A 14,333-nucleotide genomic window follows, 5' to 3' on the forward strand; every position below is an offset into this window, starting at 1 on the left:
AGGTGTCCGTTTATTTATGACTTTCTATTGAAATCATGCATCAAAACTTCAATCATTTGGGTTTTGTTTTTTTAAGCTCTTTACTGAATCAGGCTGTTTGGAGTTTACAGGAAAACAAATACAAACAAAATTCAAGATCAAATTTAACATGAAAAAATGTTTCAAAACAACAAACAATCTGTAATTGAAAAATATAACATTGATGTGTTTTGTATGTTTTGTGTTGAAAATTCAAAAAATTATAATTTGCAGTATTTATAAAATAAGTTGTGGGCGTTTCAGAAGTTGTGTTAAAGACTGCGGAGGAGAGTTTGCATACAATCCTCAATAATGTAGTTTAGATATTTTAATAACTTTACAAGTCAACAATATAATCCTGGTATTTTTTTAATGGCTGTTCTGGATTACTCAGCTGAAGTTTGAATGTCTGATTTCAGTCACAACTGAAAAGGTTCCTGCAAATGTTTCACAAGAGCCTGCAAACAAATGTCATACTATATGTATATATGTGTTATATGTATATCGTCCTAAATGTAAAAAACATTTCTGAGGATAGCATGTTGTCCAACAACGTGCCTCCTTACGAGCTCGGATCACAAGTGAGGAGATTCAAACCGTCTTTTCCCCACGAGATCGGATCTCACTTCTCCGCTCTTTATACAAAAAAAGAACCTGAACGTTAGAAAAGCAACGATTCGGGTCAGAGTGATGTCATCAACCATCAGTGATGTCATCAACCATCAGTGGTGTCATCAACCATCAGTGGTGTCATCAACCATCAGTGATGTCATCGTTGGTTTGTGAACGTTATGAATCCTCCAGTTCAGATTCTGTCAGGTTTTTCTTTTACTTAAAAAATAAATGTGTCTGAATAATCACGTTGTGTTTGTTACAGTCGAATATTTATTTTATAAATATTTGTAAAGGAAATATTGACCATTTATTAAAACGTTTACAAGCCCTCTTCTCATGATGACTAAATGATAGACTAGTTTTTAAATGTTTTTATAGCACAATGAAGCATAAATAGTTTTATACCACAATAATAAAACATATATATATTTGTGCAAATGCAACACAAGAGCTTCTTATAATGTCTAATGTTCACTGTTAATATTTTAAAACCAATATACAATATTCAGTCTTGTTAATTTTTTAACCAAAGTATGACTGCTTATTTGTGTCGGTGCAGAAGGACGTAAATAAATAACTTCATACTGGACAGGAAGTCAACAGATCACATGTCAAACTAGCATGTAGCAGCTCGCATTGTTAGTGTTAGCAGTGTGATCAACATCCAAAGGCAGGAAGAATTTAACCAGTGAATCAGAAGAACTAATATAAACCATCAGGGATTTTACACTGTGAACTTTGTTTCACCACTCTGTCAATTTCTGTCAATTTCAATCTGGTAAAAAAAAAGATTTACCCTCTTTTTCATTCAATTAACCTAACCTAACCTAACCTAACCTAACCTAACCTAACCCTAACCCTAACCTAACACTAACCTAACACTAACCTAACTTAACCTAAACCTAATCTAACCTAACCCTAACCTAACTAACCCTAACCTAACACTAACCTAACTTAACCTAACCCTAATCTAACCTAACCCTAACCTAACTAACCCTAACCTAACACTAACCTAACTAACCCTAACACTAACCTAACCTAACCCTAATCCTAACACTAACCTAACCTAACACTAACCTAACTAACCCTAACCCTAACCTAACCTAACCTAACCCTAACCTAACCTAACCCTAACCTAACCTAACCCTAACCTAGCTAACCCTAACCTAACCCTAACCTAACACTAACCTAACACTAACCTAACACTAACCTAACCTAACTAACCCTAACACTAACCCTAACCTAACACTAACCTAACCTAACCTAACCTAACCTAACCTAACCTAACCCTAACCCTAAACCTAACACTAACCTACCCTAACCCTAACCTAATCTAACCTAACCAAACAATTAAACTTTCGCCCCTTTTTATTTGTGTTTCTGTGATACTCAGGAACATCACGGAGAAGATTGAATGAGTTGATAGTTTATCGTGCTGCCTGCGGTGCATCTTTAAAGTTCGACATTAACTTGCAGTCATACTTTGTTAGAAGATCATTTTCAGTGGAAGCAGCTGTCCTTAAGTTATCCTGATCGAGTGTAAACTCTGCACAAAGCTCTTTACTTTAACAAAACAATAATAAGCTTCACCAAAATTACCCACTATATAATTAAATAAACAAAATATTCAAAGGATGATTCTGGTTTATTTCAACCTGGTGTGTTTTTTGTGGTGATGCTGGCGCATCATGTGAACTTTGACTTCGACTTTGGTTGTAGAGATTCAGAGAAGCGTCGTACATCGGGAGCCTGGACTTCCTGCAGTTTCACAAAAAACATTACATGTGCATAAATCCTGTTTTTGTTTTCAAGTCTGACTCAAAGTGAACGCAGACATTAGCCACTTGGAGCGGCCATTTTGCTAACTGCATTAGCGAACCCAATCTCTGCATATTCATTGTTGCACGCCGATTTGTTTGACTTTGACTTCCTGCAAAATGGCTGATTACTGCGAGGACCTTTAAAAAGTTCGTTGAAAGTCTTTTCTGTTTGAGCGTTGGACCCTCGTTTGTCTTGATATACGTTGTTTTATTATAACTGCTCGTTTCCCCGAAGCTCTACAACAGACTCATTAACAAGAAATATGTCAGGTTGAAATAAACCAAAATGATCCTTTAAGATTGGCTAAACTGAAGGTCGTTGGAGTAAAAAATAGCGTAAACTTGCTGCTAGACGGACTTGCGTGTGAATTGTGTTCACCTGTTGGCCGAAGACAACGCGACCGTGGCGTCGACAGCGTTGCTGCTAAGGTAAAGTAACAGTAGAGTACAGAGGAGGGGAAGCGTCCTCGGTGTGGTTGGCAGAGATGGCGTCTGTCCGAGGAGTGGAGTAGATGACGTTATCTGTATCACCACAGGGGGCGCTGTTGAGCAACGCGGCAGTGCTCATCAAGAAATCCACTTCAGAGTAGTGTTCGACCTGGAAGAAATCAGTGAGATTAAAATTCTCTGAAAAGCTGAAATGATTTTTTTTTTGTCAGCAGTCCTGACGTTTCCGATAAGGTTTTTTTTTTTTCTTGCACATGAAGGAACCCGACGACATTGTGCTCAACTTTTTGAGGCTTAATATCTAATAAATGACAGAATGATTTTTCGATGGACCACCAGAAAACTAATATGAAGGAGTGACTATAATGAATGACACCAATATGATGTGGGGAAAAATGATTGACTTTGTATTATATGACAGAAGTTGAATGGGAGTCTCAAGAGCCAGAACCTTTTTGGAGCCGACCTCTAGTGGGACTTGGTGGTATTGCAGATTAAGGCACTTTTGCATTGGTTTCACCTGTCAGACCCAGAAGCTACATTTGCTTTTAAATACAGTCTGTGGTAATTACGAACGTACTCATAGATCTGCGGTTATGTCCAGTAACCTAAAGGAAACACTGCACACGACACCCGATGACGTCTAAAGAGTTTTCTGACCTCAGACCTAAACGTTGTACCACAGGATGACGTACCTTGTTCGGAGGGCAGCTGACGAAGTTGTCGTCGTCGGCGCCATCGGCTGCGTTTGTTTTGGTGAATTTGACGGAGGTGTAAGCGGGAGGTGGACGTCTCCGTCCGTCCTCTCTGATCTCCTCGTACTCCAGGTTGACCTGCAGGAGGACGAGTGTGGTTTGTATCTGTTTGGTTCCACCAACGCTGATGAAGCTCTAAACATCTACACGGACTCACCTCTCTGACGTCAGCGTACTCCGTTTCTACAGGAGGTCCTGAAATACCTGCAGATGAGAAAATAAGGTGGTGAAAAGGCTTCCAGAGACTTTAAGTAGCTTTTTATTTCACCTGAATGCACATCAACACGTAAAGACTCGTGAATGTCGAGAAAAACATTTAGCGTCTGCTCTTTGAAGGTTCAGGTTTGGTTTCAGAGGGAGTGATAGATTTAGTCTGAGGTTTAAGGTAGTTGAGACATTTAGAGAATCCACTCTGTCAATGAGCCCAACGAGACCAGAAGTGTGAACTTGTGTTACGGATGATGTTGGAACATAAGTCTATAAGATAAGTTTATACGAAGTAATTCCCAACAACGTGAATAAATATAGATGATCGGGGTCCGAGCGGTAGAACACAAGAAGAACGTGAAAGTCAACCACATGCAACATTGCTGAAGTTGTCCAAAGTCACTAAAGTTGACATCTTGAAACCAGAAGTGTGTTTGGAGCGCTGATGCAGAAACATTCAAAGATTCAAATAACAAAGGATTTTAAGTTAATTTCAGATAATTGCATAAACGTAAAGTTGATTGTTACAGCGCCACCTTGAGGTCTATTGGTGTCATTGTTTTGTACCCGAGCAGTGGAAGCAATTTGCAACCTACATGCTAAATTTGGGGAGTTTTCACCGTTTGAGTTTTGCTGCACGATCACTTTTACTGGAGACAAATATAAGTATCATAATAATAATAATGCAACAAAGAATAATGGGGGGGGGCTCACCTCTGGGTTTAGTGGCCCTCCTCCTCCTCCTCCTCCAGAAGATCAGCAGAGCCGCTGATAATATGACGAGCATGACGATCAGAATCAGACCAACGTACAGCAGCAAACCTGCAGACGTGTAAACATCAGAACGGCTTCGTGTTGCTCTGACGTTCAGTTAAAAACCTTCAATAGACATAAATCACATCCACATCTACACACATGCATAAACACAGCTGTACAAACACACCTGAACCTGAGGAGGAGGAGGGTGATGAAGGTGTGGAGCCTCCTGAACTGGAGCTTACGCTCTGTGTTGTTGTTGTTGTTGTTGTTGTTGTTGTTGTTGTTGAGGCTGATGGGAGAAACGTTGACGTTGAAAAGGCTGAAGTTGATTTTGGTGTTGAAGTGACTGAAGCTGTGAATATAATCATAAGAATCGTGATAAACGGGTTAAAGTGAGAACATGAATAACAGTCTGAGATGATTCAGGGATGAAAATGGGATGAAAATATTCAGACTGAATTCTGTATTTGAAACAGAAATGGTGTCAAACTTTCTTCAGAGACGTGACGGAACATTTTAATGACTTTCAGAAGAAACTCACCGTCTGTGACAAAGATCTCAAAGTCCTTGAATCCATCTGAAAGATAAGTTCTGTCAAGATGACACCTGTACCATCCTGAGTCTGACTTCTTCAGCTGTGTGATGCTCACATTCAGAACTGTAGAAGTTTTTGGATAAAATCCTTCTTTATACTCGATACTGTATCTGCCTTTCTGAGCTTCGTTGTCGGTTGTTTCGATGAGAACGTTTCTGTCTTCACATTTATTCTTACAGAAATATTTCCTGGTTCCAGAGAAATTAAATGAACATTGAACCGTGATGTTTTCTCCTTCTTTTACTTTACGGATGTTTTGACTGGAAACAGCGACTCCATCCTGCACCGCTGTTGAAAAGATGGACAAGATTTGATTTGAATTAATACCAGTCACCATCTCCCTGTAAGATCCTGCAGTCTGATAATAATATCTTTTTTTGTCAGTAAAATGAAAGACTTTTTTGAATTATTTCAACTGAATTCACAACATCTTTCTTTGACTAAACTATTTGCATATAAGTGCAGCCAACCAACTTCCTGTTCCTCCATGACACCTGCAGACGAAGATTGTGTCATACAGTTAAAACAGGCAGAAATCATCTGGTCTCTGCTTCGTGTGAAAAGAGCTTTTGTCCGCGTTGCTTCCCATCAGCAGCTTCAGGTTTCTATCAGTGTTTGAAAGTTGCAGCGTTGTTCCTGCTTCGCTTGTTTAACACAGAATGATGAACTGTTGTGCTCTTGGTTTATCAGACTGCAGGTTAACTGAACTGAGGCTCAAAATGTTCCGACTCGCTGCAGCTTTCAAAATAATTGTAAGATTTACTTGGATTAGTAAAAAAAAAGGAAAAACGTTTCTATGTTTATTTGATAGTTTCCTGTTTTCTGTTCAAGACACAGACGAACCTGTCTGCACTTCTGCTACAAAAAGGAAAGAATAAATGTGCTTTTAAACTGTACAGAAGATTAATACTTGATTGCAGATTCAACAAAAATTAAGATTCAGGGGAAAAAAAGAAAAGTGAAGTGAAACCAACATTATTACATTACATTATATTACCTTATATTACATTACATTATATTACATTACATTACATTGATCTGACTCTTTTATCCAAAGAGACTTACAATAAGTTCATTTCAACCATGAGGGTTCAAACCAGAACAACAAGAATCAAGAAAATACAATTTCTTCCAGAAAGCCAAACTACAAAGTTCTATCAGTAAGTTCTATTTTAAGATACTAAAGTTCTACTGTTCAAGGTAAAGGAGGAGGAGGAGGAGGAGGAGGAGGAGGAAGAGGAGGAGGAGGAGGAGGAGCGGACTGGGATGTAGGGTTGGACCATGTCCTGGATGTAGACTGGACCTGATCTGTTCACAGCACGGTACGCAAGTACCAATGTTTGGAAATGGATGCGGGCAGCTACTGGTAACCAGTGAAGGAGGAGGAGGAGGAGGAGGAGGAGGAAGAGGAAGAGGAGCGGTGTAGTGTGAGTGTATTTCGGAGGTTAAAGACCAGTCGAGCTGCTGCATTCTGGATGAGCTGCAGAGGTCGGATGGACGGATGGTCGGATTATGAAGTCATTTGTAAAAAACAAATCGCTTCATGAACCCTTTAATTTCCTCATAAGTTTATAACTTGAGGCGTTAACTTGTACTTTGAATGAACTGCGTGTTGAAGTGATTCACATCATCACATTCAACCCCAGAAACCAAGAAATGGAAGAGATGGAAACTGAAGGAGTTCATCGTTAAAACTCCCCAACAGACAAAATAAAGTTGAGAACAGAGAAAGTAACAGAAATAAGTGAGTTTACTTACCGAGGAAGAAGCAGCAGATCAAAGTGTGACAGACTTTCATCTCGAGTCTCTTCGATGGTTCAACGCTGCTTCTCCTTTTTCACTCATAAACCAGGAACTTGCTGCTTCTTGTACTGAAGAGCTGAAAACTCTCAGCTCCTCCCTCTTCAAAAGAGGAGGTGTCCGTTTATTTATGGCTTTCTATTGAAATCATGCATCAAAACTTCAATCATTTGGGTTTTGTTTTTTTAAGCTCTTTACTGAATCAGGCTGTTTGGAGTTTACAGGAAAACAAATACAAACAAAATTCAAGATCAAATTTAACATGAAAAAATGTTTCAAAACAACAAACAATCTGTAATTGAAAAATATAACATTGATGTGTTTTGTATGTTTTGTGTTGAAAATTCAAAAAATTATAATTTGCAGTATTTGTAAAATAAGTTGTGGGCGTTTCAGAAGTTGTGTTAAAGACTGCGGAGGAGAGTTTGCATACAATCCTCAATAATGTAGTTTAGATATTTTAATAACTTTACAAGTCAACAATATAATCCTGGTATTTTTTTAATGGCTGTTCTGGATTACTCAGCTGAAGTTTGAATGTCTGATTTCAGTCACAACTGAAAAGGTTCCTGCAAATGTTTCACAAGAGCCTGCAAACAAATGTCATACTATATGTATATATGTGTTATATGTATATCGTCCTAAATGTAAAAAACATTTCTGAGTATAGCATGTTGTCCAAAATGTCATAAAACGGTCATACTACAGTATGTTGTCCAAAATATGAAAAAACAGTCAGTGTGGCAGCATCATAGTGGTGCAGTGGTTAACATGGAAAAGTTTCAGGTTTGATTCTGGGCTACGACCTCTTATTATAGCAGTCCAAACTTTTATGAAAATGTCGTCTATAGTATGTAATCCAAAATGTCCAAAAAACATATAGTATAGTATGTTGTGTCATAAGTGGACTGAAGAAGATCTAAGACCAGACACAGAAACAGGAATGATGAATAAAAAACGGTTTTATTAAGTGTAATCAATGAATTACATTAATGAGTAATGAATTAGTGGAGTTGTTGGCCTCCGGGATCCAAAAAGATGTTAAAAAGTCATACATGTCGTTTAAAATATGATAAAAAAAAAAAAAAAAAATTAAATCATACTTTAGCATGTCATCCAAAATTCACATTGAAGAGGTTCAGGGTTCGATTCTGGGCTACTTCCTCAGTGTTGAGTTTACATTTTCTCTTTGTGCCTTCACAGGTTCTTTCCAGGAACTCTGGTTTAGTATGACGACCAAAATATGAAAAACAACCAGTTTGGGAGCAGCACGGTGGTGCAGTGGTTAACATGGAAGCCTCTCAGTTAAAAGGTTCAGGGCTCAATTCTGGTTTTCGGCCTCTCAGCGTCAAATATCATTCTACAACATGTTGTTTAAAAGTTAATAACATTGTCATGCTATAGCATTTGATAAAGATTTAAAACTTTAGCATGTCGTCCAAACTTTTATGAAAATGTCATCTATAGTATGTAATCCAAAATGCCTTAAAAATACCATACTATAGGATGTGGTCCAAAATGTCCAAAAAACATATTGTATAGTATGTTGTGTCATAAGTGGACTGAAGAAGATCTAAGACCAGACACAGAAACAGGAATGATGAATAAAAAACGGTTTTATTAAGTGTAATCAATGAATTACATTAATGGGTAATGAATTAGTGGAGTTGTTGGCCTCCGGGATCCAAAAAGACGTTAAAAATGCCATAATATAGCATGTCGTGTGAAATAACAACATAATAACATGGTCTCAGATCCTCACCAGGAAGAACTTTTCGTTCTACAACCTACAAACCTAAAGAATCACTGATAAATATCAGTATTAGATATTAATATATCTGTATTATGGATGTTAGACTACATACCAATAGTCCCATATCGCTGTTTAAACCCACCAGACTCAACTCCAGTGTTCTACACCTTAAAATGACTGTTTTTATGAATGGAGTCTGGTGGGTGCGAGCAGAGATATTCCAGCTGTTTTCTGAACAGAGTCCAACATTGTAGGAATCATTTCAACAAGACTGTCAGACACTTCGAATCACACTTTAACCTGTCAGCAGTAAAACAAGACGGCGCTGGTTAGCTAACTCAGCTAAAAGTCTTTAAAGTGTCCATTGTTCAGTTGTAAGTCAGCTGAGATGTTGGTTATTATCACCTCTTCTACTAAACTGTTACCTGTTCAGGTGTCTGTTACTTCCTGTCTGAAATATCTTCATGAGGGTGCTACAATATGGGACCTTTAAGAAATGAAGGGTTTCCATCAAATGAAATGCTACAGGGCTTTTAATTTGAAACCGATACAGGAAGCGTTCAGTTTGTAATAACATGCAATGCAGTAAAACTTTAACAGGGCAAACAGGAGCGGATCAAAGTGAGGCTTCGAGTTGACGTCTGAATCAGTCAACACACATTAAATGTCAATGTGATAACTTTTCCATTGACTCTCTTTCATGACATTTGCTTAACAGATAATTGGATCTTCAAGCACATTAAATATAAATGAATTAGCTGTTATTGTGTCGGTGTGAGCGTGGAGTAGATTTGGTTCGGGTCCCTGGTGGCTGGGTGGAGGCTCTGGTAGGTGGAGTCGTCACATGTGGAGACTGGAGAGCAGTTCTCATAGAGAACCATCTGTGTAGAAGGAACACAGTAACGTCCATGATTTGACAGGAAGTGACATCACACCTGAAACAGCAGCAACAGCAGCGACGTGTAAAAGCAGATGTCGAGATGCAGCAGGTTCGAGTGTGAAAGAGGAAACAAGTCATGTGTTGGAGGTATTAAAAGATAAATGGTCTGTGAAGTTGAGGTTTGATGAGTTTAAAAGAAATAAAAGATCTTAAAAGGTCACAGAGAGGAAACAAAGACAGATGCCATAAAAAAAGTCACCTCAGTGTTGATGTGGTCTGAGTTTCTCTTCCTCTTCAAACCTGAAAAATTCATTAATCAAAAGTGCAAAATCACCAAGTAGCATCATCCCAAATACACTTTACAATTAAAAATTATATAAGATGTTAAAAATTGTTACAAGTAAAACATCCACGTTAAAATATCACTGTTAAAAAAGACAAAATAAAAAATGCATTATGAGGAGTTCAGTTTAAATCTGTTTCTAAAAAGTTGGGACGCTGTGTAAAGTTGATAAAAACAGAATGTGATGATTTGGAAGTCATTTAATTAAAAATAGAACAAAGACAACATTATATTATATATTAATATTGAATCTGATGCAAAAACATCTGCTCATTTTGAATTTGATGCCAACAACACGTCTCTATGAAGTTGGGACAGATTCATGTTGACTGTGCTGCATCACCTCTTCTTCTAACACAACAAACTTATCTTCGTCTAAGTAACGTAGTTATTGTTGAAGGTGAAGATAACGGTGGAACGTAGCTCACAAACACAGTCCTCTGTCCTCAGGTTGTAGACGAGCAGCACAACAACAGGCAGCAACACCACCACAAGTCCACCTGTGAGCAGCACTGAGAGCTGGAGGAGACATGAGGAGGGAGGAGACCTTCTTACCTGAAACCTCATCTGATCCACATCATAGCAAACAATATGTTTTCATCATGTAAACAAAGACTAGATATGAAATGTGATGTTCTTGAAGGCAGCTGTGTGCTCAGCAGAAACACAAACTGTGAAACGTGTACAACAGATTGATTTTCAAAAGGAATCCTGATCAAATAAATAAATACGGGTATTTTTCAAAGAGATAATTCAAGATATTGTTCATGTCCCTGTGCTGACGAACGCTACCATCTACTGAGAGAAGCAACGTGGAACGTACCTGACCAGGAGGTTCCACTCGGGTGACTGTTTGGACGGAAGTCGAGGTTGGTTTTAAAGTGGTCGAAGCTGTGAGCAATAAAATAATCACACATACAAATAAAACCCTGATGATGACGTGTTTTCCTTCTGACGTCATCAATCAATCATCTGATCATTTTCAGATGAAACATATCAGATTCTGAAACAGAAGAAGCTGCGAAACTTTCTTCAGAGACGTGACGGAACATTTTAATGACTTTCAGAAGAAACTCACCGTCTGTGACAAAGATCTCAAAGTCCTCGAATCCATCTGAAAGATAAGTTCTGTCAAGATGACACCTGTACCATCCTGAGTCTGACTTCTTCAGCTGTGTGATGCTCACATACAGAACTGTAGAAGTTGCTGGATAAAATCCTTCTTTATACTCGATACTGTATCTGTCTTTCTGAGCTTCGTTGTCGGTTGTTTTGATGAGAACGTTTCTGTCTTCACATTTATTCTTACAGAAATATTTCCTGGTTCCAGAGAAATTAAATGAACATTGAACCGTGATGTTTTCTCCTTCTTTTACTTTACGGATGTTTTGACTGGAAACATCGACTCCATCCTGCACCGCTGTTGAAAAGATGGACAATCAATAGTTTATCCTGCTGTCTGTTGATAATAATCTCTACTTCATGTTTCCAGATATAAAAAGTCACTGATCATTTCTACAGAACAAATATTGCAACAGTGGAAGTTACAAAAAATGAGACGCAGTTTTAACAATATTATTAATTATTATTAATTATAATAATTAAATTCATTCTTTGTGCAAAATCTATTACGAGTCTCAGCTACAATTTGAACTTTAACACCATAAATACAACAAACTGCAACTTATGAAACCTTAAAGACTGAAAAATAGAAACTAAATGTACTCACTGAGGACGATGAAGCAGGTCAACGCCTGAGAGAGTTTCATGTTGATGTTCTGATGGTTTTTACTGTCGTCTCTTCATCCTTCTTCACTGTCAAACCAGGAACTCGTCACCTCTCTTAATGACGAGGTCGGTCCTTGAAACAGTAGACACCTCAGAGTTAACTTCTGTTTTTAACCTTATTGTCTGCAAGCTTAAATGATTTTAAATTTAAACTAATCGTGACAAAACCAGCACAGCAGGCTGATTTAGTTCTTGTAAAAAAACATTTTTGTTGTATCGACCACAAAAGAAAGTGAATTAATATAGAAATGGACATATTTTAGTTGGTGTGTTGCTGCGTTTGTAGGTTCTGTTCTGAGAGCTAAAGAGTCTGAAATACTGAGAACCACGAAGTCTCTACTTCTTTGAATGGACACCATAAACACTTGTTTCTGATCGCTGCAGAACAGCTGGGCTCCACAAACCTGCAGGTAACCATGGCAACGTGACTTCTACCGACCTGAAACACCCTGCAGTTACTGTTAACATGTCACATTTCACTGATAAAAAAAGAAGAGGAAACACATTTACAGATGACTTGTTACATCATTTAGTTGGCAGCCAAAAAACCCAGAATTATTCACTTCCTCTTTCCTTTCTGAAGCACTTTAACATCAGTGGAAGAACATCGTAACAACAGGAAAAGTCTTCACGTAACAAGGATTGACAGTTAATAAGAAATATATTGTTTAATAAGAAAGAATCTGAGCAGTTCAATGATTCTGTTCAATAACTTACATGTCGAGCAAGAACAACTTTAACCAACGTTTAAAAGCAGCTTCCTCGCTGGTGTCCAGTAACTCGTGTGGTTGATGTACATCCTGTTACGACCAGCAGCGACGTGAGAAAAGTTGTGAATCTGCAGTGGAAACGCATGAAATCAGAGTTTGGTGACACGGTTCATTTCCAGAAGGCTGAACTGAGCTGGAGGAAACAAAAACAGAAATGTGTTTCCTTCATCAGCTGCAGTCTTACCTTAACACAGGTGTTTCCTTCATCAGCTGTAGTCTTACCTTAACACAGGTGTTTCCTTCATCAGCTGTAGTCTTACCTTAACACAGGTGTTTCCTTCATCAGCTGTAGTCTTACCTTAACACAGGTGTTTCCTTCATCAGCTGTAGTCTTACCTTAACACAGGTGTTTCCTTCATCAGCTGCAGTCTTACCTTAACACAGGTGTTTCCTTCATCAGCTGCAGTCTTACCTTAACACAGGTGTTTCCTTCATCAGCTGCAGTCTTACCTTAACACAGGTGTTTCCTTCATCAGCTGTAGTCTTACCTTAACACAGGTGTTTCCTTCATCAGCTGCAGTCTTACCTTAACACAGGTGTTTCCTTCATCAGCTGCAGTCTTACCTTAACACAGGTGTTTCCTTCATCAGCTGCAGTCTTACCTTAACACAGGTGTTTCCTTCATCAGCTGTAGTCTTACCTTAACACAGGTGTTTCCTTCATCAGCTGTAGTCTTACCTTAACACAGGTGTTTCCTTCATCAGCTGTAGTCTTACCTTAACACAGGTGTTTCCTTCATCAGCTGTAGTCTTACCTTAACACAGGTGTTTCCTTCATCAGCTGTAGTCTTACCTTAACACAGGTGTTTCCTTCATCAGCTGCAGCTAGTTCTCCTTCCATTCACCGTTTTACGACTTCAGAGACTCAAACTAAACAGATGCTTCCACTTCCTTCTGCCCTCGAACCGAACTAACGTCATCTGCGCGGTGGGCGTGGTTTGCAACTTGTACGGAAGCCGTAAGGAACTCAAACTCCTTCAAACTCCGGCAACCGTACCCGGACGTTTTCAGTGGGCCCCTGAAGGTAAGCCGAGATAGAAAGCACGAACATAAAATACAACACACACCAAATGTAGAAGTGCAACATAAAAACATATTTAAACTTATTTTTTTATTTTACTTCGTGTGCTGCATTTCTGGATTTTAGAGCGTGTTTCACTCTTTGTTGGACCGTTCCCTCCTTTGTGCTTCATGGAGTCCCATCACGACCTCTTAGACCAATATTTTACAGGTGAATCATCACTATGCACATCTTTTACCGAAAAGGGTCACAGTGGTTTTTTTTGTTTTGTTTTCTTTTACTGTCTTTCACCATTTGTGTGGCGCCCCCTAGCGGTAAGGAAAGGAGAAGAAAAAAAGAAGAAAAAAACATTTTAACAGGTAAACCTTTCTTTACCCTGCTTTTTGTATTGTACCACTGGTGTGTGTACTTCTTCTGAGCTGGTTGTAAAGATATTTGCACACTCGTAGCCACAATACAAATATTTTATTTTCAAAATGTTGTCGATAATTACAAATATTTTTGCATGGTGGCATCGAGTTTACGACTCTTTGCTTTCTACTTCTTTTTCCGTCGTTGTCAGGACGTCTTTGAGTTCCCACCTCTCTTCATACATAAATACAAACAAACACACATCAATTTGAGTGAAATATCAGAGGAGGAAATCAAAACTCTTAAATCACTCAAAAATACAGTGGAATCAAGTCTCCCTTTCTAATCTGGTTTTGTAGCAACGAACAGTGAAAGAAGCACCTAATGTCTTTTCAAATCTCTTTTTAAATCA

At 38.4% G+C, this 14,333-nt stretch overlaps 1 protein-coding gene across 1 annotated transcript; it reads right to left on the reverse strand.

The window, feature by feature from the left end:
• Positions 1 to 1,966: 1,966 nt before the first annotated feature.
• LOC138634791 (uncharacterized) lies at positions 1,967 to 7,065 on the reverse strand. The gene is made up of 7 exons (XM_069721947.1): positions 6,975 to 7,065; positions 5,163 to 5,504; positions 4,806 to 4,973; positions 4,577 to 4,684; positions 3,813 to 3,859; positions 3,596 to 3,733; positions 1,967 to 3,051 (listed from the first exon to the last, which is right to left on the reverse strand). Exons 1-7 carry the CDS (start codon positions 7,012 to 7,014, stop codon positions 2,878 to 2,880), a joined length of 1,017 nt encoding a protein of 338 aa, XP_069578048.1. The 5' UTR covers positions 7,015 to 7,065; the 3' UTR covers positions 1,967 to 2,877.
• Positions 7,066 to 14,333: the final 7,268 nt, after the last annotated feature.

Source organism: Brachyistius frenatus, unplaced genomic scaffold, assembly GCF_029030835.1.
Source record: "Brachyistius frenatus isolate BFR_SWC_R1_liver_20210118 unplaced genomic scaffold, ASM2903083v1 Contig_278, whole genome shotgun sequence".
In the NCBI taxonomy this organism is placed as follows: domain Eukaryota; kingdom Metazoa; phylum Chordata; class Actinopteri; family Embiotocidae; genus Brachyistius; species Brachyistius frenatus.